This window comes from Gouania willdenowi, chromosome 13 (assembly GCF_900634775.1).
Source record: "Gouania willdenowi chromosome 13, fGouWil2.1, whole genome shotgun sequence".
Taxonomy (NCBI): domain Eukaryota; kingdom Metazoa; phylum Chordata; class Actinopteri; order Blenniiformes; family Gobiesocidae; genus Gouania; species Gouania willdenowi.
The window spans coordinates 29608964-29630506 of record NC_041056.1 but is presented as its reverse complement, the minus strand read 5'-3'; the positions used below and the strand labels follow the sequence as shown (position 1 = coordinate 29630506).

General features: G+C 37.3%; 1 protein-coding gene across 3 annotated transcripts in view; it reads left to right on the top strand.

Annotated features, from left to right (window-relative positions):
* The first annotated feature begins 2110 nt into the window (after positions 1-2110).
* The window catches only part of sik3 (SIK family kinase 3), a 57802-nt gene continuing 38369 nt past the window's right edge, over positions 2111-21543 (top strand). For all 3 annotated transcript variants that reach the window (XM_028465449.1, XM_028465447.1, XM_028465448.1), the window contains exons 1-2: positions 2111-2458; positions 21203-21319. In XM_028465449.1, the coding sequence (XP_028321250.1) occupies positions 2177-2458; positions 21203-21319 (399 nt within the window). In that variant the 5' untranslated portion in view covers positions 2111-2176. The remainder of the gene's footprint in view (positions 2459-21202; positions 21320-21543) is intronic.

Below are 21543 nucleotides of genomic sequence, written 5' to 3'. Positions count from 1 at the left end.
CTATTAATGATTAATGACAAATAAAATCATGATATAACAATTTGTTAACTTAAAAATAAATCATGTTGTGCACCTTCCTACTTCATCTCCTGCAACATCTACAGACCATCAACTTTCCTGCACCTGTGGTTAACCTTAAGTTTTAAATCCCTGGTAAGATAAACTAAACCAACCAAAACACTATTCTGGAAGAAAACAGAGATTTTAATTGTGTGGGAACAGATTCTTTTAACTACCTATGTGCCGGTTAAATATGCATGCTTTATGTGAGGCAAGAAATTAGCAATTAGCATGTGTTAACCACATGATCATGCATTAATACATTAAATACATTAACATAAAAAATATTATTTAAATAAATTGTGTTCATGTAAACTGAAATGCGTAAGAATTTGAAGACGCAAAACACGTTTTTGTTGTTTTTTTTTATGTCAATTCATTTTATTTTATTTTAAACTGTTTTTAAGTTGCCATTTACTTGATCAAATCAAATTAAATCAAACATTATTCTATATAACTTTAACTGTATAGAATTTAATACACTGTATTGTATACATTGAGGTGGTATTTTTCCGGCTCCAGGAGGACTTTATTCGGGGTGAGATGAGGTTAAATGGCTCCTTTGAGAGTAAAGGTTGCAGACCCCTGCCCTAGGGGTAGATGTTCCCCCATTTGAGAAACACTGGGTTTGACGGACCACAAACTTTATATTGTAATAACATATTAATGGAGAATGTATGTATCTGTACCTAAATCACGTATACTACATTCATCAATTACACTGTTTGATAAGCTAAAATATGTATTTTTAATTTCTGAGTAAAATCTAGAAAACATCAATAAAGTAGGGTTATATACAGCTTTGATTGTTGTATATATCTGTATTATATTTGTACATTTGTATATTTGAATCAATATTATTATTAATCTTGTTTTTTTTTCTATTGTAATGTGTGCATTGGTATTTAATCCTTATTTAATTTACAGTCTTTTACTTAATTATGTACGTTTTTCTTTCTCTTGTTTAGTGTTTATTTTTTCTATTTGTAAATGTTGTATATATATATATATGTGTATTTCTTGAACTGCTGTAACGCAAGTAATTCCCCCTGCGATAAATCAATAATTATAAAAATTATAACAGCAAACTATCAATAAATTAAATTAAGCTGTAATAGACTTTTATCAAATGATAACACTGCGGTGTTAGATGGACCACAAACTTTATAACGTCATAACATATTAATGGAGAATGTATGTACTGTATTTGTACCAAAATTAAGTATACTACATTAATCAATTATACACTGTTTGATAAACAGCTAAAATATATTATCTTCAATTTCTAAGTAAAATCTAGGAAATATCAATAAAGTAGGGTTATTTACGGCTTTGATTGTTGTATATAACTGTATTATATTAGTACATTTGTTCCATTATTATTATTATTATTATTATTATTATTATTATTATTATTATTATTATTATTATTATTATTATTATTATTATTTTTATTTTTTTTCTATTGTAATGTGTGCACTTGTAATTAATCCTTATTTGATTAACAGTCTTTACTTAATTATGTACGTTTTTCTTTTTCTTTGTTTAGTGTTAATTCTTTTTATTTGTAAATATTTTTTGAGCTGCTGTGACGTAAACAATTCCCACCCGGGATAAATAAATAATTATAATAATTATAACAGTAAACCATCAATAAATTAAATTAATGTGTAATATAGACTTTTCTCAAAGGATAAATAAGTGTTATTTTGACCACGGGTGTCATATTTTCTACCCTTTTCCAGTCATGTGCATTCCCTCACTCTTCCAGTATTGTAAATAATACAGTTGTATTGGTTTTCTGTTTGTGGTAATAATACAGGAGACACTATTACAGGCCAGTGAAACCGTGTTATTATCATACATAGCGCAGCAGTTTACAGGGAAACACTGAATCATGGGAACCCGAGTGATACTGCGCACTTCTTCGTCACCAAGGCAACCACACTACGTTTGAGCTGATGAAGTCATATGTTACGCTGATCGTTACCATGGTTACAACCTAGAGAGGGCGCTGCGGAGGAGCGTTCTACGTAAAATGACGCAGGGCGGGGGGCGTGCTCGCGATGCGCGCTGCCGCAAGGCTTGCTTGTTGTTCCCGCAGAGAGGCGAGAAGATGGCGGCCGTGTCAAGCGGAGGCGCTGCTGGGTCCGCAGCGGCCGGGATTACGCACTCTGCCCGACCGACCCACGCAGGCATGGGCTCCCAGAACCGAGCCCAGCCGTCCTCCGGCATCAGCCACTCCGGTCGACCCAGCACAGCCCCCGGGTGCATCACCAATCCTTCGGCCACCAGGCCCCCCCCAGCTCGAGTGGGCCACTACGAAATCGAGCGGACCATTGGCAAGGGAAATTTCGCGGTTGTAAAACTAGCCACACACATCATCACCAAAGCAAAGGTAGGACGGATGACACCCGGGTGCTAGAGGTCCTCTATGGAAAGCTGTCATTGTTGTCTTTGGAGCCTTTTCGGCTGTGTACGTGGGATGACGATGTGGCCTTTTAGGCTCCGGAGGCAACATCCAGTCCGCTTTGGTGACACCGCTGCTCGGTGTGAGAGGGTCGCACGACACGGCACATCACCTCCAACCACAGTCACCCCAGCATGGACTCATTACAGAGGCTGTTTTTACACTAATGCGTGCGGGCCTTGTGGTGGATTAGTGGCAAAGCGTAGAGGACGGAGAGAAGGGTAGTGACATGAAACAGGAGAAATACAACGGTCCTCTGTACTAGTTAGCTTAGCTACGTGCTAATTAGCACACCGGGAAGCGACGGAAAGCTCTGGGACTGTCTGCGAGGCTATCATTGGTTTTCACAATAACCTAAATATCAATCAAACTTTTAAACTTTCTTCTGTGACCATGTACATTTTTAAGCAATGTAAAAATGTTAGTACTTAAACCAATGAGCACCTGGTTCAACAGGCAGACAGTATGATCACACTGATGGAAAATTACATTTAATTGAATGAAAAACGAATCTAACCTTGTGTTGTCTTTAATGATGATACGTCATAGTTAAACCTGCATGACTTTCTTCTGGCACCGACATGGACACATTCCTGGTTTCACAACTGTCATTCCCTAGGTTTTTCTGCCCCGTGGTGCTACTTTTTATATTTTATACAAGTTGCACCACCCGCACTGTGAAGTCTGGAGTTGTATCTATTCAGTAATGTGTATGAGAAAAGATTATGTTTAGATGTCAAGATTGATGACCTTTAATTCGCACTGGCCTCATAGGTCAGGTGTGTTAAGACTTTGTTTGCCTACAAGCAGTATGTTGTTGTCATCTGAGCATCCATCAGAGAAGCTGTGGGAGCCAAACACAGCCTTGACAAAAACAATCCTGCCTCACAACAACTGAGTTAGGTCTATACTGGCCTCAAGCCTGCAGTGTAACCACACAACCTATTGAAAGCCACCATCTGATTATACTATTTTGTAGGGGTGTCACGATTAGGGGTAGGAACCTCTGGGTACTTCACAATACAATACGCGAAACAAAGCTCACGATAACGAGTATCTCACCATATGACAATTCTGCTATTAGCGATATATTTGTCAGAACTCAATCTACGATAAAAAAAAAAAAGATTAAGTGAAAAAAAAAATGTATATCTCTGAAAGACAATAAATTGAAAAAAGTGTCCTATGAACAGTGACACTATTTTAGTGCAACATTTCTGTAAATAAGTGTCAACATACCAATGTAAATGAATAATTATCTGCAATAGTGCTTTCTGTAAACAAAAAAATAGTGTCTTTGTTACCAGTGACACCATTATAGTGCAATATTCCAGTCAACAATATATTGGTTCCTTCAGGTTCCTGCACATTTTAGTGAAAAAGCAGAAAATAATAATAATAATAAAATAAATCTTAAACCCAAAAAAAAAAAACGAGACTTAGTGTGAGCGTATGGATAATCAATTGTGCGGTATATCATCACACTCCTAGTCCCGATCCGATATTGTTATCGGATATTGGCCCGATATCAGCCAGAAAACAAATATCGGATTTTATCGGACTGCATCTAAAATATCCAATATGTATTATGTTTATTCAATTGTAGAACACTGTAGATATTATGTTGAAGGTTAAAATGTATGAAACCAATTGGTTAATAATAAATGGGTCAGTTTATCTCATCCCTACTGTTGCTGGCTATTGTTCTCTGTTTGAGTAACATCACTTGTTTAAAGCCTTTTCAAACATTCCACACTACAAAATAAGTGATAGAGATGTTCTGATACAACTTTTTTACTTTCGATACGATACCCATATTGTAGCCTTATGTATTGGCCGATATTGATACAATATCAGCACGAATCATACATACGTTTATTACTAAATTTGTAGTGTGGAATGTCAGAAAAGGCTTGATCATGTGATGTTACTCAAACAGAGAACATTAGTCAACAATTCAAGTTCACTTCAGTTTTTTTTTACTGTCAGTATATGGTGGGAACAACTGAGGCCGGGGACAAAAACTTATCGGAGCGTTCATATTTTGAGATTTTAGATGCAGTCCGATAAAATATGATATTCATTTTCTGGCTGATATCGAACCGATATCAATATCAGATCAGGACACCCTTAGTAATAAAAGTATGTATGATTCGTGCTGATATCATTTCATATCAATATCTGCATCGACCAATACTCAAGGCTGCAATATTGGTATCGTATCGGAGGTGAAAATGTTGTATCAGGACATTCCTACTATTTTGTGATCAATGCCGAGTTGAACTCTTGGATCAAATAAAGGCAGATACATCTTGGCCTTTAACCTCAGTTTACGATAAAGTATTGTTTTATGTAGAAATGACTTGATTAATCACATGTTTTGTACAGAGTTAAGTCAAGGATGCAACGTCTGTTACATCAGTTACTTGGACCCAAAATTAATTGTATGATATTTCTAGTCATCTTTAAGTTGTATATTAGAAACAGTATATATTCATCTCACTCGATAAAAAAGTTTCAACTAATTAAAAAGTTAAAAAAAAACAACATTGGAGAACGTTCGGAACTACCTAAAGGTGTAAGAAAAAAATCTATTAAGCGACATATTGCGATATTTCACCGCACGGTTATTGTATCGATTAAAAAAATATCCAAATCGATTTTTTTATATTATGCTTTTTAACGAAAAAAAACAATTAATTGTACTAGCATATGCATATTATGTATGAAATTTATTTTATTGGCATATTTTACACTCAAAACATTGGCTTTAACATGCCATATGCCAACAACTTAAAATAAAAAAACAACATATAATATGCCTGTGGCTTTTAAACCAACTTTGACTTTAGTGCAACATGTTTTAGTGCAACTTAGTTTTTATTGAAAAAACACAGTCGAGTCAACATGCCCAGGTTTCAGCACTTCTTTGTTCAGTTACAATGTCTCCTGCAGTGGAGAAGACTTTCCTGGTCAAATAAAGGTTAAAAAAAAAGAAGATAATATTTATTTATTTATAAATAAAAAAAAAATCAATATGAATGCATTTAGAATCGATTCGAGAATCGCGTAACGTAGTATCGCGATATATTGCCAATTTTTTTTCTACACCCCTACTCATCAATGTATTTTAGCTTGTGACTGCACTTTTTTTTTTTTCATAAAACACTTATAGATGAATGTGGTTACTTTTTCTTAAGAATTTAAGAGCTTATGAGACTATTGTAGAAGCAAAAGTTAAACTTTTTGGGAAAATGGAATTTCACAGTTTACTAAACAAGCCACTTGTTTTTTTATATTGGTACATGAATTACAGTTAGTTACTATTTACTTGTTCTAAAAAACAAATCAAATAAATTGTATTTAATATCAATTTGTATGTGTAAAGGTGAAATTTGTCATATTGTTTAGTTTTGGGGTATATATCGTATCGTGACTTGCAAATCGTGCATCATGTTGTCAGTCATATCAATGCACACCCCTAGAACTAGTCATAATGGACACTGGGTGGTATTATATGCTGTGGTAGGACAAAAAGGCTACATACAAAAGATTTGGACCCATGCATAAGTTAACGCACACAGATGCAAGTCATGTGGACGACTTTTTGCGACGAAAAATTAATAAACTTGCCAGTTTGTTTTTGAAAGATTTTCCAATGCTTTGGAAGACACTAAGGCTGTGATGTTGAGGCGGCAGTGACACTCAAAAGTGATACCAAACAGTTTTTCTGTTAAACAAGACTTCACAGATCACTTTTTAGTTCTTCTCTTTTCTGAATATTAATAATAAGAGCTCAGAATGACAGATTAGAAGAGTGGCCTTGTGTTGTCTCTTCGTGGTTGCAGACAGACCAAGATGGTTCATGATCCCCAGTTGCTCATTAATATCAGATGAATAAGGAGTGTGAGCTCTGCTTGTGAGCCTGTGGTTTTTATGAATATGGATGTGATGATCAGTCATTAGATGAAATCTTCTGTTGCCTTGTTTTTGTGAACAAGGTTTGATTCATTGTGAAGGCCTGTTGCCTTCCTTTCTAAGGTGGAGGGTGCGTTGACCTTTACTTCTACTTATCCACATGTTGAACTGTCCTTGTGCAGCACACTGAGTAGTTTAATGAAAAACACTTTAAGACTCCCAAAAATGGTAGCACTGTTGTTATATTTCACAACATCATTATTATGGTAATGTGAAACTAAAATCAGAAATCAACATTGCTTTCTAAAATAAATAGATTTGTTTTGCTGATTTGATTGTTTCTGAGATAAATCTTTAAAGATTTATCTACTGTTTTTTACTTGTATGTTCCCTCAAAAGAGCATATACAGTATAATACTGACATTTAGTTATGTTAGTTATAGTTTTGGTTATATTCTTTAAAACTCTTTAAGGGTGCATTCACACCGACGGATTCTTTTGCTCTGATAATCCGCCTGTGTGTGAACACGCAGTCCAAGTGAGTCGTCCAATAATCGAAGGGTTGAGGGTTTGAATCCCACTCCAGCCAAGTTATTGTCGTTGTTTCTTTGGGCAAGGCACTTTACCCACATTGCCTGGTATGTGTGAGTGAGTGTTGGTGGTGGTCAGAGGGACCAATGGCGCACTATGGCAGCCACACTTCTGTCAGTCAGCTGTGGCTACAATAGTAGCTTACCACCATCAATGTAAAGCATGTCTATGATAAAGGGGTATATAAAAATCTAATGCATTATTAGTATTACAGCAAATAAAGCAGGCAAATTCTAGAGCGATTGTTTTAGTCGGTCTTGGATCATTTCCAATCGAAGCCTAGAAAGATTAGGAGCGCAGTAAACGTGACTATAAACAAGAAGTATCGGCGATGACGTAGAGCGCACAGCATTGTGGGTTCTAGGGAAGAACAGGCAACGGCGCAAAACAGGGTTTTAAAACCACCAAAACCATTGAACTTTTTGCTGGTCCATTGTTGAATGTTGTGAAAGAACAAACGTCAAAGGCAGAAGTTTTCTGCGCACTCTTAAGCGCTCGCTTTCACCCAGTGTTGAGAGCCTCTTCTTCTGGTTTCTGTTTTTCTACCTAGAGAAGTCTCTACTCAACACACATTGTTGACACATTGGCTGTCGGGCTGTTGCAGCTAGCACTGTCGGTGACTCTGTAACAGATACTTTTCTCCTGGAAATTCCTCCTCTAAAGGCAATCAATAAACAGTGCAGCTGACTACCGGCTGTGGCTGCTCCAATGCGCAGCGAATGCTCACAATAACAGCTTCAGACACATCTAACAAATAAATAAATCAATAATGAAGGAAATGTGTATGGATGGATGGATACATGTCCACTACAGGTAGCCTTAAAGATGAATCTACAATGTAGTGTAACACGTTCAATATCTGTCTATTTAGTGCTGAATTTATTGTTGAGTCTTGTTGAGTATGGTCAATGCATTTTCTTGTTCAATGTTTCAGTTTTAATAAAGTGTAAGCAAACTTTATTTTTTTGCATGCCAAAGAATATTTTTTGTTTGAATCTCATCCTCAGGCAAACAGGGCTTTCCTATTTATTCTTACGAGTGAGTTTTATGTGTTTGTGAATGTTTGTTTTGTTCTTAAGTCCATTATTTACTGTCTTCTTCCCACTGTGTGCCCTGGCTTGTGAGTTGTGACCTGTGGGGAACTGGGAATGTAGCTCTGGCATACTTTGCCCATCACATAAGCTGGTATGGAAACCAAGCATATAAATAGATTAATCTCAGGAGCATTAATCAGAGATTACCAAAATTGGTAACGGCAATCAAATAATGCCATTTTTTTTTCGATAAATAGAAAATTGAGTTTTCAATAACCAAATGTAGAATATTACAAGTTTTATTTTCCCAGTATCACCTCTCTATCCTGTAACTGGGTGGAGGTCAGTTAATTAGGGTGCTTAAAAACATAGGCTGTCACGAAACACACTCATTCCCGCCTACAGGTAGTTTGGAACGCCAATCAACATGCTGCACGTTTTTGGCATGTGGGAGAAAATTACAGCACACAGAGAAAACGATGCAGTTCAAGGGAGAACAAACAATGCCTAGAACGACAAGCGCTATAACATTTATCTTCCTTGTATTAGTGATGACATTGTCTTCTACAGATCCTATTGGTTAATAAACTCATTTGTTTACAGTCAGAATAAATACAACTATTTTGCATGGGAACAATTATGGCAAGTCTGAAATTAAATTTGGTAATTAAGTTTGAAAAGTACCGCTGATGTGTTGGCAAAAACAAGCGCTTGCACATCAGTGAGGAAACCAAACAAATCAAAAAATTGCTCATTAAGTCATTAAATGGTTTAAGAAAATGTAATGACGTATTTAATGGCAGCCTATTACTCACAATTAAACCTTTTTTGCCATTTTAAAGCAGCATGGTTATCTAACTGCAAAAGCTTAAATAAACACGATGATGAATGAGTTTAAGTGAAAGTGAAACAATGAAAGTCCTGCTCATTTTAGTATTTAAGTGAGAAGAAAAAGCTTTACTAACTAATTCCAAATATAATTGAAATGTCAGGGAAATGGCTACATTTATTATTTTTTTAATCATTATTATTAGTACTTTCTTAGTCATGGTTAGCTTTCTTAAAGGCTTTTGTAAAAAAATACTAAGTTGTTTCCCAATGATGATATCTTGCTTGTATGTGGATTGGCCAGTATGTCTAGCGTTCTTAATCTCATTGTTTCAATTCAATTTAAAGACAATGCAGCTAATCTTAATGCTGCTATCTGGAGTTTCTGAGAGAACGTCTCGAAGCCCCGCCCTCAACAGCTCTACTCCCTCCCCTGCCAATCGACCAGAAGCTACGCCTCTACATTTGTGCACTCGCATTGCAAAACATAACAAAGTCACATAACAACAAAAACTACACATTTATTGTTTGAGTGCCATAACTTTTAATTAAAACATGTTTATTACCTGTACATGAGAAATGTCACCAAATCCCGGTCCGTTCGGAATCCTTTTAAAAGCAGCAACTCCCTCCACCTTTGAAAAGCAGCTCTGAAATAATCGTTTATTTGTTTATCTTTTAGTAGAAGCTTTATACGTTGGCAGTCGTGGAATGGGTAACTTTGGAGTTTCGGCGCGTTCCTCCATGATGCTCTACTCTTCAGAGTGATACCTATTTGAGATGCGCGGCCTCGTTTCCATGCACAGCACGCTCATTCACTTTGATTGACAGTCCTCGCTCCAGGTAGTCAAAACCTATTGGCTGGGCCGAATGGCAATTGTTTCCATTTGTATAGGGGTCTATAGGACGAAGGGGGGACTTACTGTATATACATTAATGTATATGAATGACCACCGGCAGTTGACCATAGTAAAAGACTAGTTAGGTATTTTTTCGCATTTCAAAAGAATCATACATAAACAGATTTCTCAGAAACTACAGATATCAGCTTTAATGCTTATGTAGAAATCTCCTGACAAAAAAAAAAAATTGGATATGTTGATATTGTGCCACAATGTTACCCTAATATTGATACAAATTATTTTGCCTTCTCTGGACCTTTCTGTGTGGAGTTTGCATGCTCTCTTTGTGTTTCCGTGAGTATTTTTCCAGGTACTGTTGCTTATTCCCACAATGTCCCCCAAAAAGTAATTTAGACGACTTAATCTGTGTTTGACCTTTTTCAACTCGTGAATATAAAATAAACATGAACTAAAGTAAGACCTCTGTTTCCTGTTCAAAGTGCAAGAAGTGCCACTCTGCAAATAAAGCACAAAAACAGAGACTGACAATTTACGCCAGTCCAAAATTAAAGCCAAATCAGGTCAACATCGGGACATTCTTCAAAGAATATTTTCACGTGTGCGCACCACGGGGTATATAGTTCCCTTCACCACCCCCCGTTCTTTTGACTTTCCCCAATTTGATGTGATTACTGATGTACCCAACATCTCCAAATAAAGCCAAAAATGCCTAAAAGGGAGTTATTAAGTTAAATCTTGTAAATATTGTCATTGTTGATGCTTTAGAAGTCAAAACAATCTGCTCAAATATTGCCAAAATATGATGAGTCCATTTGTTCCAGTCAAAACTTTTTGTTGTTGTTTAAATGAATGGTCCATGGGAAAGGTTTCAAGGGACAGACAGGGTTGGAGGATCCCTACTTCTTCCTCCATCGCACTTCCTCACCTCACCTCTACTGACACCCATTGATTTTTGAAGCATTACTTGATAATCACAGACAGTTTGTTGTTCTCTATCCTCTGATCAGTGACCAGACCACAAGCTGTGAGCAATGAGCTCCCTCGCTAAAGTGCATGTCATGAAAATTACAGAGCTCGCAGCTTATGTTGTCATCATCATAGTTATAGAGGATACAAACATAAATGAGGCGCACAGTTTTTCAAAAGCCCAGTCGTCGTGGTGCAATGATACATTATTAAATGTCAAATGACAGGTTGCTGCGAAGTTTGTTTAAAAGTGACAAGACTTGTTTTCTTCAACAACTCTTGAGAGATGCAGCTGAGCTAAAGGAACTCGTCTTTCACCGACATGATAGAAACATACATGTTATTGCTGTATTACGTTTGTGTACATGGTTCTGAAAGCTGCTGAAAGAAAATAATTTTTTTTTTTTACCTAACAGCAGATTTGTCAATATGTGAATCAACCATTTATGTCCCGATGACATTTTGAAGCAGCATCTTCATCTCATCACAACATTGGAAAAAACAAAGTTGATTGTTCCAATTGGTATTTGTTGATTCCTCGAAAACGTCTATAAAATCAACTTTGACTTATGACAACTAATTCAGTCTAGTTTTCCTTACTATCAACACACATAAGGGTTGGGTTTTGTTGAAGTAGTTTTAAATAGGCTTTACACTGATCTGATTGGCTATATCAGATCGGCCCATATTTTGCATTTTATGCAATTAATGTGATCGGCTGTATGGTCTTATTTCACGGATCCGATCAATGACGTCATTGTTGTGATGAAACTTTCTGTAGATGCTCTCATTGCATTGTTTTATTGTCTCATTTACACCAAAGAGTTGTTTGCTTTACGTGACACGGCTTTATTTCATTTGTGCACAAAGGTGAAAACCTATGAGCAATCAGCAAAAATGCCGATCGGTTGGAGCAGAGCGGCTGAAGCGCTGGACTTCTTCCCCAGTCTACTGGTTCTGAAAGCGGGGGCAGCGCCTGCTGTCTGTCTGTCTGTCTGTCTGTCTGCGCGTTTATTTGTTTATTATGCATGTTAAAAGTGAGAGTCCTAGAGTGAAGCGATGCCATTCTTTAAGAAATATTGATCATTTTTTAAAAAAATAAATAAATAAAAACATAAACAAAAATGTATGTCAAAAATAAAGTAAGATACAGAGTAGAGGTAGAGTGGGTTGTCCAGTAACCGAAGGGTTGGGGGTTCGAATCCCACTATATTCGAGTCATTGTTGTTGTGTCCTTGGGCAAGGCACTTTACCCACATTTCCTTGTATGAATGGGTATGAATTGTGCATGAATGTTGGTGGTGGTCAGAGCAGGTTTATTGATTAAGTTTTGATCAACTTAGTTTAAATTAACCTAATTTAAATGATCCTATCTTCTGTAGCTCTGATGAGATGATGTCCAAATGTAGCATTCTAATGACGTTGCACCAACTTTTATTTTTTAAACTGGATGTTCCCACTGAAACGGTTGTACTTGAGGTAGCTTGCTGACTGTGAATGTCTAACTACCTACGTACGAGGCACGTACAAAAGGCTGGAATAAAAAGAACTAAAAGACAACACGGACTGAGTTATTCTCAGTTAGCCAAGCACAACAGTTTGAACACTGAACAGGGGAAGATGATTAAAGCTGATCACGTTTTCACGGAGCACCGCTGCGCTACACGAAAAACAGACGTAGCTTTACAGGCACAGCAACGTTAAACGGGCACTGGTGGCTCAGTATTTAGGAGTCAGTGATGATTTGTGTTGTTTTTAGAGTGTTTGTTGTGGTTTAAGCTGAGTTTAATGCTGCCAGGACAGGAAGGGGGAGGGCGATGCACCTAATAAGCGTTCGTCGAAAAACATTTCCCCATAAAAAAACTTTCCTTGCCCCACGGTGACGGCGTTTCATGCCAATTCTGTCCATTTCCGCGTTTAACCGTTTTCATTGGTCGATTCCGTCTGCGATTCCGTTAACGAGGATTTTATATGGCTCTATATGGACTAAACCCTCACCTCCATGTTTTAGGGTCAATATTATGTATTTCCACAATGTGCTCTACAAATGGTCGTCTAGTGTCTAGTAAGTGCCTCAAAAACACACGGAAATGTTAATTATTGCGCTACGTAATTTTGCAGTGTGCTTTTGTCACACTTCTATAGTGGAGAACTAAGGCTACAGTGAGCAAAAGTTTGCCAAAAAATGGAGGAAGATGGTTGGTCATACTGGTAGTAGGGTCAACACTTTGTGTAACTGCTGCTAGTGTGATTATTATTATGTGTTTTGGATGTTTGTGCTCAAGAGCGTTCAGTCATTTCTATCAAGACTGATGAGACCTAAAAATTGATTATTAACTCCGTTAAAATAAGTCTTTTGCTCATGTAGTAATATACTTGTAGATAAGTAGACCTATGCAGCATCGTTTAAAGCTTTCCCATTGTCCTTGCGTGACCTCTGTGGATGCAGATGTAATCCAGTCTTTTCTTTAGGCCTGTGCAGCGCAGTAATCTGTAAACTGTGCTGCAGGTAAAAATCACAAATTTGTGCTGTCGCCCTCTGCTCCGCTTGTTGTCAGAGGCGAATGTGTGTTGCCGTGCTCTTAGTTGAAGAAGTGTTGCCGGTTTCCATGGTTTCCATGCTTGTCTTGGTGTGATCCGAAGCCAATCAAGTGCATTTGGATTGGATGGAATTTGCCTCATAGAGCTCAGAGTTTAGCATCCCATGACAATGGCTTCTTTTTGTTTGTCTTTGAGATGATTTCATTTTATGATTAGCTCATGCTCAGCATGGCATGTCCTGTCCCCTGCTGAGGGAAGACGCCTTTCCCCTGTTTTGTGTCCTCTTTGTCCTGTGTTCCCTGCTTTCCTCCCTTGTGATTTTACCAAAAGAAGGAAAAGCCAGAGGAAGAAGTCAGACAGGATGAGCAAAAGTTAGGTAACAGTCCCAATGTACTGTGTAACGATTTCACTCTCAAAGCTCTCAAATACAAACCAGGCCCCCTCTGTGTCTCAGAAACACTCGTATACTTAGCCAAAAGTGATTTTCATTTTAGTGAGTAATATAACAAAGACTTGAGTTCCGGCTTGACTACTTCTCCTGCCCTCCGGTCAACTTCTGCTACATCACTGTGTTGAGAATTCAAAGCTGTCCAGCTTTAAGACGGGGAACAGACAGATCTGTCTGCATGCGTTTCATGATGTTCCTGAAAAAAGCTCCTCACGTGTGTTTTTGATTGTGTACTTTATGCTGTTGTGGACTTTGTCTCGATGCGAATCCTTGCTGCACAGCTTGTGCCTGCTCACACAGGCAGCTTTGTGGCATCACCATGCTCACTGCTGAAAAAGTATCAGTGTGAACAACAGTTTCCATGGTTTCCGTAACAAGGGTGACAGCAGAACGCTTCAACCATCAACTATTAACTTTAAAAAGCAAGCCATTGGTTGAGCTCTGCTTGTGTCATTAGGACAGTATCAAGTGTTACTCATAGGGTATTTAGGCTTTCAAAAAATAGAAAGAATGATTTAGAAAGCTTTATATTTTTTTATTATGTAAAATAAAACAATTAATTTGTTGAGGAAGAACTATTTACATTAAGGTAAATAATAAAGCATATGATCAGCTTGTTAGAGAGTGCACAATCAGAATCAGAAATCAGAATCAGTTGTCTACCAATTATTAAAAGTGAATGTTATTTTCTCATCTTTTTAAAACATTTGTTATTCCTCGTTTAAGGCCTCTGATTTTCGATTTTTAAATTGACGGGTCTACACCTTCCACAATGTTTTCACTTTAGATTCTGACATGCTGACTCTCTCTACCCTCCATTGTTGTTATTGTTCTTGCCTCCAAAGGATAGAAAAGGAAATGTTTTTGGACCTTAAACAGTCAAAGTTGTAGATTCTGGTTTTTAAATAATGTAGATTTTTTTCAATTATTATTATTATGTAACCAAGCTGTGTTTTTAGTATCAGATTGGCATGCATTGTCAGTTTTATTATTATTTTTTTGTCTGAGACAGATAAGGAATTTTTAGGGCTGATGGAAATATTGGGGTTTTTAAAAGGCTGATGTCTGATATATCTGCCGATCACTTTATCAGCTAATATCCAGGATTTTATTGCTGAGAGGCAGTTTGTGATGGGGGATACTGTGGCAGGAGTGATGGATCTGGTGCTGAGGTAAAGTTGTCGTCTGTGTAACTGTGGATTTGTAGTCCGTGATTATAATCCGAGGGGAAGCGTGTACTGAAGAAACAGAAGGGGACCATGCACCGATCCTTGAGGGACTCCATGGTGGACAGGTATGGTGTGAGACGTGCAGTTGTTGATGGATATGAATTGAGAGCATTGATTATACACAGAATACATACTGTACATAAACAGATTCTTAAAATACCAAAAAATCTTATTCATAGACAAAGAAGCATAATCAATCAATCAATCTCAATCAATCTTTATTTGTATAGCGCCAAATCATAACCAATGATATCTCAAGGCACTTTACAGTAGAGCAGTCTTAAGGACGGACTCTTCATTTTATGGATACACACATATGCATATATACGTATATACACATACATATATGTATCCCACACCCAACATGAATTCATCATGGCGGCAAGGAAAACTTTCTGTTAAGCAGCAGGAACCTTGTGTGGATCCCATTCCTATGATGAACAGCCATCATAACACTACTAAATTAAAATAAAGAACTTTAATTAGTAACACTGTCCACATAAGGACTGTAGAGCTACTGATATAAGAAAAAGCAAACTTTTGCGAACTGTATTTTAACAATACAATTTAATTAAACTTTATTTATATAGTGCAAATTACAACAATAGTTATCTCAAAGCGCTAACACACTTAGCAACACACTTGGCAACCAAGATGGCAGCTTCTACGGACCGTGAAGACTCCAGTTCTCAGTCACCTTCAGAGAAAAACATTTTATTACTAAATGCCACACAAGGAAATTACCAATCTACTGAAAGAGATTCAACAAAAAATCTCAGTGAACTTGTTTAGATAGAAAAAGGTCAAACGTGACAGTAAACAATGAGCTAGCGACTTCTCCCAGCGTTGTAATTTGATCATTACTGCCGAGGAAGTAATTTTTTTCCCCTTTCAGAATATTGTATTGAACCAGCGAAACCAGTCTTATGGTGAACTCAGTGTATTGTCCTGCCATTAGTAATGAATGACCATGTCTGCTGGTACCACACTAATCCAGGATCACTAAAATCCTGATCAGAGCACCATTGTTTTTTGGATAAAAATGCAAAAACAATAAAGCTGGGTGATTTTGCCTAAAAAAATCTCAGATTTTTTAAAGAAAAATTTGAGATTTGATTAGATTTTTGATTTTTTTTCAATGCAATTAAAAATGACATCAGATATATTGTCAAAAGTGCAACTTTATTGCTGTGATTGTCCTCAAGAGTTAAAATGCATAGAACAATCCCAAAATAAAAAGTAAATGGGGCTCTGTCATTCAAAAATTTCAAGCTTTAACCCAGGTTTAAGCAAAAGTGCAAGATGAACTTCACAGTAGCTTCAATTTTCTGATTAAGAAATCCGATAACTACATATTTCATAATATATAACCATACAATTAAAAAAATAATAAACTCTTCCCTTAGCATCTCAGCATAGTGTGAATAAAACATTAAACATGCCTGTTGCACACATGTATCCTACTCAAAGGGTAAACAAATGTAAACAAAGAGGGGGCTGGCTCACATCGCACTGCGGTGACCCACAAGGACGGAACGCGAAAAAGTCCAAAAATAACTGTGGTGGGAAAAAATTAAAAATAAAATAAGAAATTTCAAAAAATGCTTTTTTTTAATTCGAATTTGCAAAATAAAAATAGTTTTTATCTACAAATTTGATAAAATGATTTTTTTGCCCAGCTCTAAGAAACAATATATTTTTTCAAATATATTACTTTACCACAGAAAAATTGTGCAATTGTCCAGCTTTGATTCTCTTATTCCTAAAATAATGCAAAACAAGTGGCAAACCTGGTTCCACATAGGCCATGTAGTTCCGTGCCCTGCATCTTGCGGGGACTCTCGCTGCATGAAGAGCCAAACCAATTGCACTCAGAGCCAAACCAATAGATGAGGGTGTGATTTTTGTCTGTCCCCAGCCCTGTACTCCCCGCTTTGATGCACTCCGCTTAGTCATTTTCACACATTAACTGACACAAGTGAACCACACAGGAGTAAAGCGTGTTTAAAAGGCAGTGTGCTGACTCATATTGCCTCCATCATCGCTGTTCTTCATAGTGTTGCTGATTGTGATGACCTCATGTAACCTTTGAATGCATCCATTTACATGGGATTTGCTGTGTGATTAGTTTCCTGGTTCAGATTTTATTTCCAAGGTTCATTCATAGTGCTCAGTTTTTGCAAGTATGTGAAAGCATGCTGACTGGTTGGCTATCTGTTAAAAGGATTAGTGGTAATATTAGTGAATTGTGAGTTTAACGTGTTCCCATGCAAGTGAGATAATGCCTAAAACAGCAAAACCTGGTCTAGAAACGAATGAAAAGCTTACATACAGCGGAAAGTATGGGTGTGAGATATATTCAATGCATCATCATTGTAATTCAGACATAATAATCGATAATCAATGGGGACTTTTCCTGCTATTCCAGGAGTCCCAGAAGAAGACAGGACAGGACAGGATGCGAAACCTGGACTAAAACTTAACGTGGCACAATTTCTAGCACTGAGGTAACATGGCATTGCTAAATTAGCACCTGTTTGTAGGATTTTTTGTATTTAAAACAATTGTTTGCGTTTATTGTTATAAATAGGAAACTTTTGGATTCCTGTCAAGTGTGTGTGTGTGTGTGTGTGTGTGTGTGTGTGTGTGTGTGTGTACGGCGCTGGACACGTGCGTACAGCTGTGCAGGCATTTACCATGACACGGACCAATCACGCACCTTTATGCTGTATCAAATGTTTCTCAAAGGTTGCCACAGAAGGTCATGTTCGGTTTTTAAATTTAAGCTGCGGGATCAGGTCTGAAGTAGGCTAAGTAAACATTAACCTTGTTAGCATTGTTGAATAAGGTACCAGTGATGGTATCAAGTGTATCGCTGTGTTTCCAAAACAAAAACGCTAATTAGATTCATCGTGTGTACATTACAATAGTTTAGTACTACCTAGAAAGGTTTAATTTTGAATAGGCTGACTTTGAATGCATTTAATATAGCTCACCTGTAGCTCATTTATGTCCCTGTGTGATCACATGTTGAAGCTTGGGACTAGTAATTCAATAATCTAATGGCTTGTTGTAGGGCTGCTCAATTACGATTGCGATTATTACACCCAACGATTACAAAAATAACATAATCAAGAAAAAAAATGATTATTTAAAAAAAAATATATATATATACTGTATATATTTATTTATTTATTTTAACACATTTTATTTGCAAAATAAAACAAACCCGCTATTTTGGAAATCTACAAATAATAAAGCTTGGCACAAACATGTTATTACTACTAACTTTGAGTTGTTTAATCCACACACATACAAGCTCCTCCCCTCCGCCCCGCCCCTCTCAAAGCCAAAGCTTACCTGCAGGCCAACATGAGGAAAGTTGTTGCTAGTGGTCTTGAAACATGGCAGGAGAAACGCAGCAAAAACACTTGGTAAACAAGTGGCAAGTCAAATTCTCTTCTATGGGAACACTTTAGGTTTGGTGATGGAGACCTAGAGCAAAGACACATCACATACAAGAAGTGTTTTGTTTAGAGCAAAAGTGGGATAGATGCACCTCCTGCAAGGGAAACTACTGAAGTACTGTACTTTACTGAACAACTATACTTTTCAAGCCCTGGCCGAGCCCTTTGCCAGTAGTCTGCATGAACTCTACACCAGCAATTCTCAACTGGTGGGTCGGGACCCAAAAGTGGGTCGTGGTGGACCTGTACTGAGTGGGTCGTGGACAGCTGGTCAAAAATAAATAAATACTTAATGTCTCTCATGTTGGGCTTGTCTTTTATCTTGAAAGAAGCTTTTCTATTGACAGGCATGCTGTGAAATGCATGTTGCACAGGAAAATATATAGATTATGGTTATATATGTGTTTTGAACAGCTATTTTTTAAAAACTAACTTTGGTTTGTTGAATTCTAAAAAAAATAAAGTTGGTCGCGATTTAATGACCGTGGCAAAATATGGGTCCCAGGGTGAGATCAGTTGAGAAACGCTGCTCTAGACTACTGCATTGAATTGAATTATTTGGTTTTAGTCCTTTAATTTGGTGCTGGAAGGCTAGAGAAAGTAATGCTGCGGGTTGACTGTGGCCAGCAGCCGTCATACAGTAGGTTGTCTGAATGTCTGCCATCAAACCTTTGTTTACATTACTGATTTCATAGCTGCATTTAATAACAATGTTGTAGCGTTCCAAATATTTTTACGTCATCATTTTAAAACATTCAATTAAAAATGAAACATTTGTTTTTTGACGAATACCATGTAGTACTCCTATCAAGACACATATTTTCCACAATCTGTAAAATAGCCTTGAAGGGAAACTACACAATGAATGGTACAATTTCCACGGTTAATGCTCTGTCCTCTGGCTTGGAGCCCCGTGCTCGCTCTTCCTTACTTCCCCCTTCTTGTTTGCAACAGGAAGTTGGCCTTGTCGCTCTTCTGGAGACCTCACCTTCTTTGTGTCTCTTGAGAGGAAAAGGATAGTGCGATGCAAAAGTTCAGCATCTATGGGCTGGTAACTTGCTTTTCATTTTCACCGGCCATTTCCTGTCTATTTTAAGCGAAGGCAGTGTTTTGGGGCACCGCAAAGCTTTTGTCGCACAATGTTACAGTCCACTCTGCTGACGCTATGGTCGAGCACTGGGCATTTAGGCAACAGCTGTGGTCACAGGGAAAAGTCATGGTGTTGGTGAGGTTACCCAAACAAACTGTAGCTGCAAGCCAAGGTTTGACCACTCTAGCTTTGAATCTCATTAGCTTTAGGAGGTGTCCATATCTTCTCTGTGTAAACAATGTGTTATTTTGTCATCAATGGCTTTACCTTTTTGGTTAAATCAAGTGAAAATGCAATGATGTTGTATATAATAGAGGAATTCCAGACACAAGAATATTAGGGTGGTGCACAAAATTAATTTTCACCAAATATTGCCAGATCCTTTTGTGCCTTGTTCACATTGACATTTCAGGCATCTGTACCAAAAAAATGTCATCAATCGCTGCACATTTGTGGGTGGCACACTTTTTCACAATGTTGGCATTTTTTCTGTTTTCAGGAATAGTATTTGAAATGTTCTAAAGTTCTTACTTATTCAGTATGAATACAGGGAGAAACTGTTAATGACCATACTTACCTTTGTGTTGTTAAAGTTTCTGATATTTGTGAGAATAAAAGAAACTTTGGTTGAGGAATAAAGACATTTCTACCTTCTATTGATGTTTTTTTGGTCCAATTTTTGGTACATACAGTATGATCAAAATATCAATAGGTACAAGGCAAAATTTGGAAAACTTTTTTATACCATTATATTGTGAACCACCCTAAATAATATACAACACTTGATTACCTCCTCCAAACCCAACAAACTAAGCTAAAGAATAACCCAGTATCGAACTCTATATTTTGTCACACATTTGGGTTTTTTAACAAATCACTTTTGAAACAAAAAGAAGTTAAATAATACATACCTAAACAGTCTAGAGCCCTATTCATACGGGATTAGTTTTACCTAGGGCCCACATGCAATTTGTAATAATTGCGGAGAATATCTAAATATTTAAGTAATAAAAGTATGTCTGATTCATGCTTGATATTGTTATCGGCCGATACGCAGGGCTGCAATGTCTGTTTCGTATCCGAAGTGAAAAAGTTGTATTGGGACAACCCTAGTGACTAGGCCTCTGTGGTTTGGACAGAAATGGGCGAGATCTGGTGCATGATTACGCATTGTTTAGTTTTCGGGACGCATGTTTATTTACTTTTGGCGAAGAATGGAGGCTGCATTGGAGTGTTTAGAAAACTTAGCGCCCGCCATGTTGAAAACGATGTGAGCGAATGTTCCGCAATACGCAGCGCGTTGACATCATATTCAAGAAATATCCGTAAATTTCAGCAAAATCTCAGGCTTTGGTTATCCTCTGCAAATGCGCCACATAAAACGCAGACGTTGGGAGGTCATTTATTTACAGTATTACATGGGGTCCACAGATAATACTTATTCCGTGCAAATGGGGCTTAAGGGTATATGTGATCTCACTGTTGAAGCTGGGTAAATGTGTGTTTTTGGTTCCAAAACACAATGTTATCAATTTCATTTCACAAAAACAACTAATTATTTACATGAAACAATAAAAGCTATTGTTTACTATAAAACTCATGCTTCTTTTCCTCTTTACCCCATCCGCCTTTTCACCTCCTCACCCCTGATCCTCTCATCCTTCCTTCCACTCCCTCCTTTCCTTTCTTGTCTCCAGGTGGCCATTAAAATAGTAGACAAGACCCAGCTAGACGACGAGAACTTGAAAAAGATTTTCAGAGAGGTGCAAATCATGAAGCTACTGAGGCATCCCCACATCATCCGACTTTACCAGGTACGCAGCTGCACCGAGGACCAAAACAAAGACAATAACATACATTAAGAAACAGCAGCTTGCACAATCGATGACCTGAAGTAAATTAGAAAAACTTATAGAATGTATATTTATGTCCTCATGATTTACTACCATTCTGTCATCATGTTTATTTGATTTTTCTTCTATTGTTTACTTGATTTGGGTGATTTATTCTAGCTCATTCTCTGTTCCTTGATAACCTG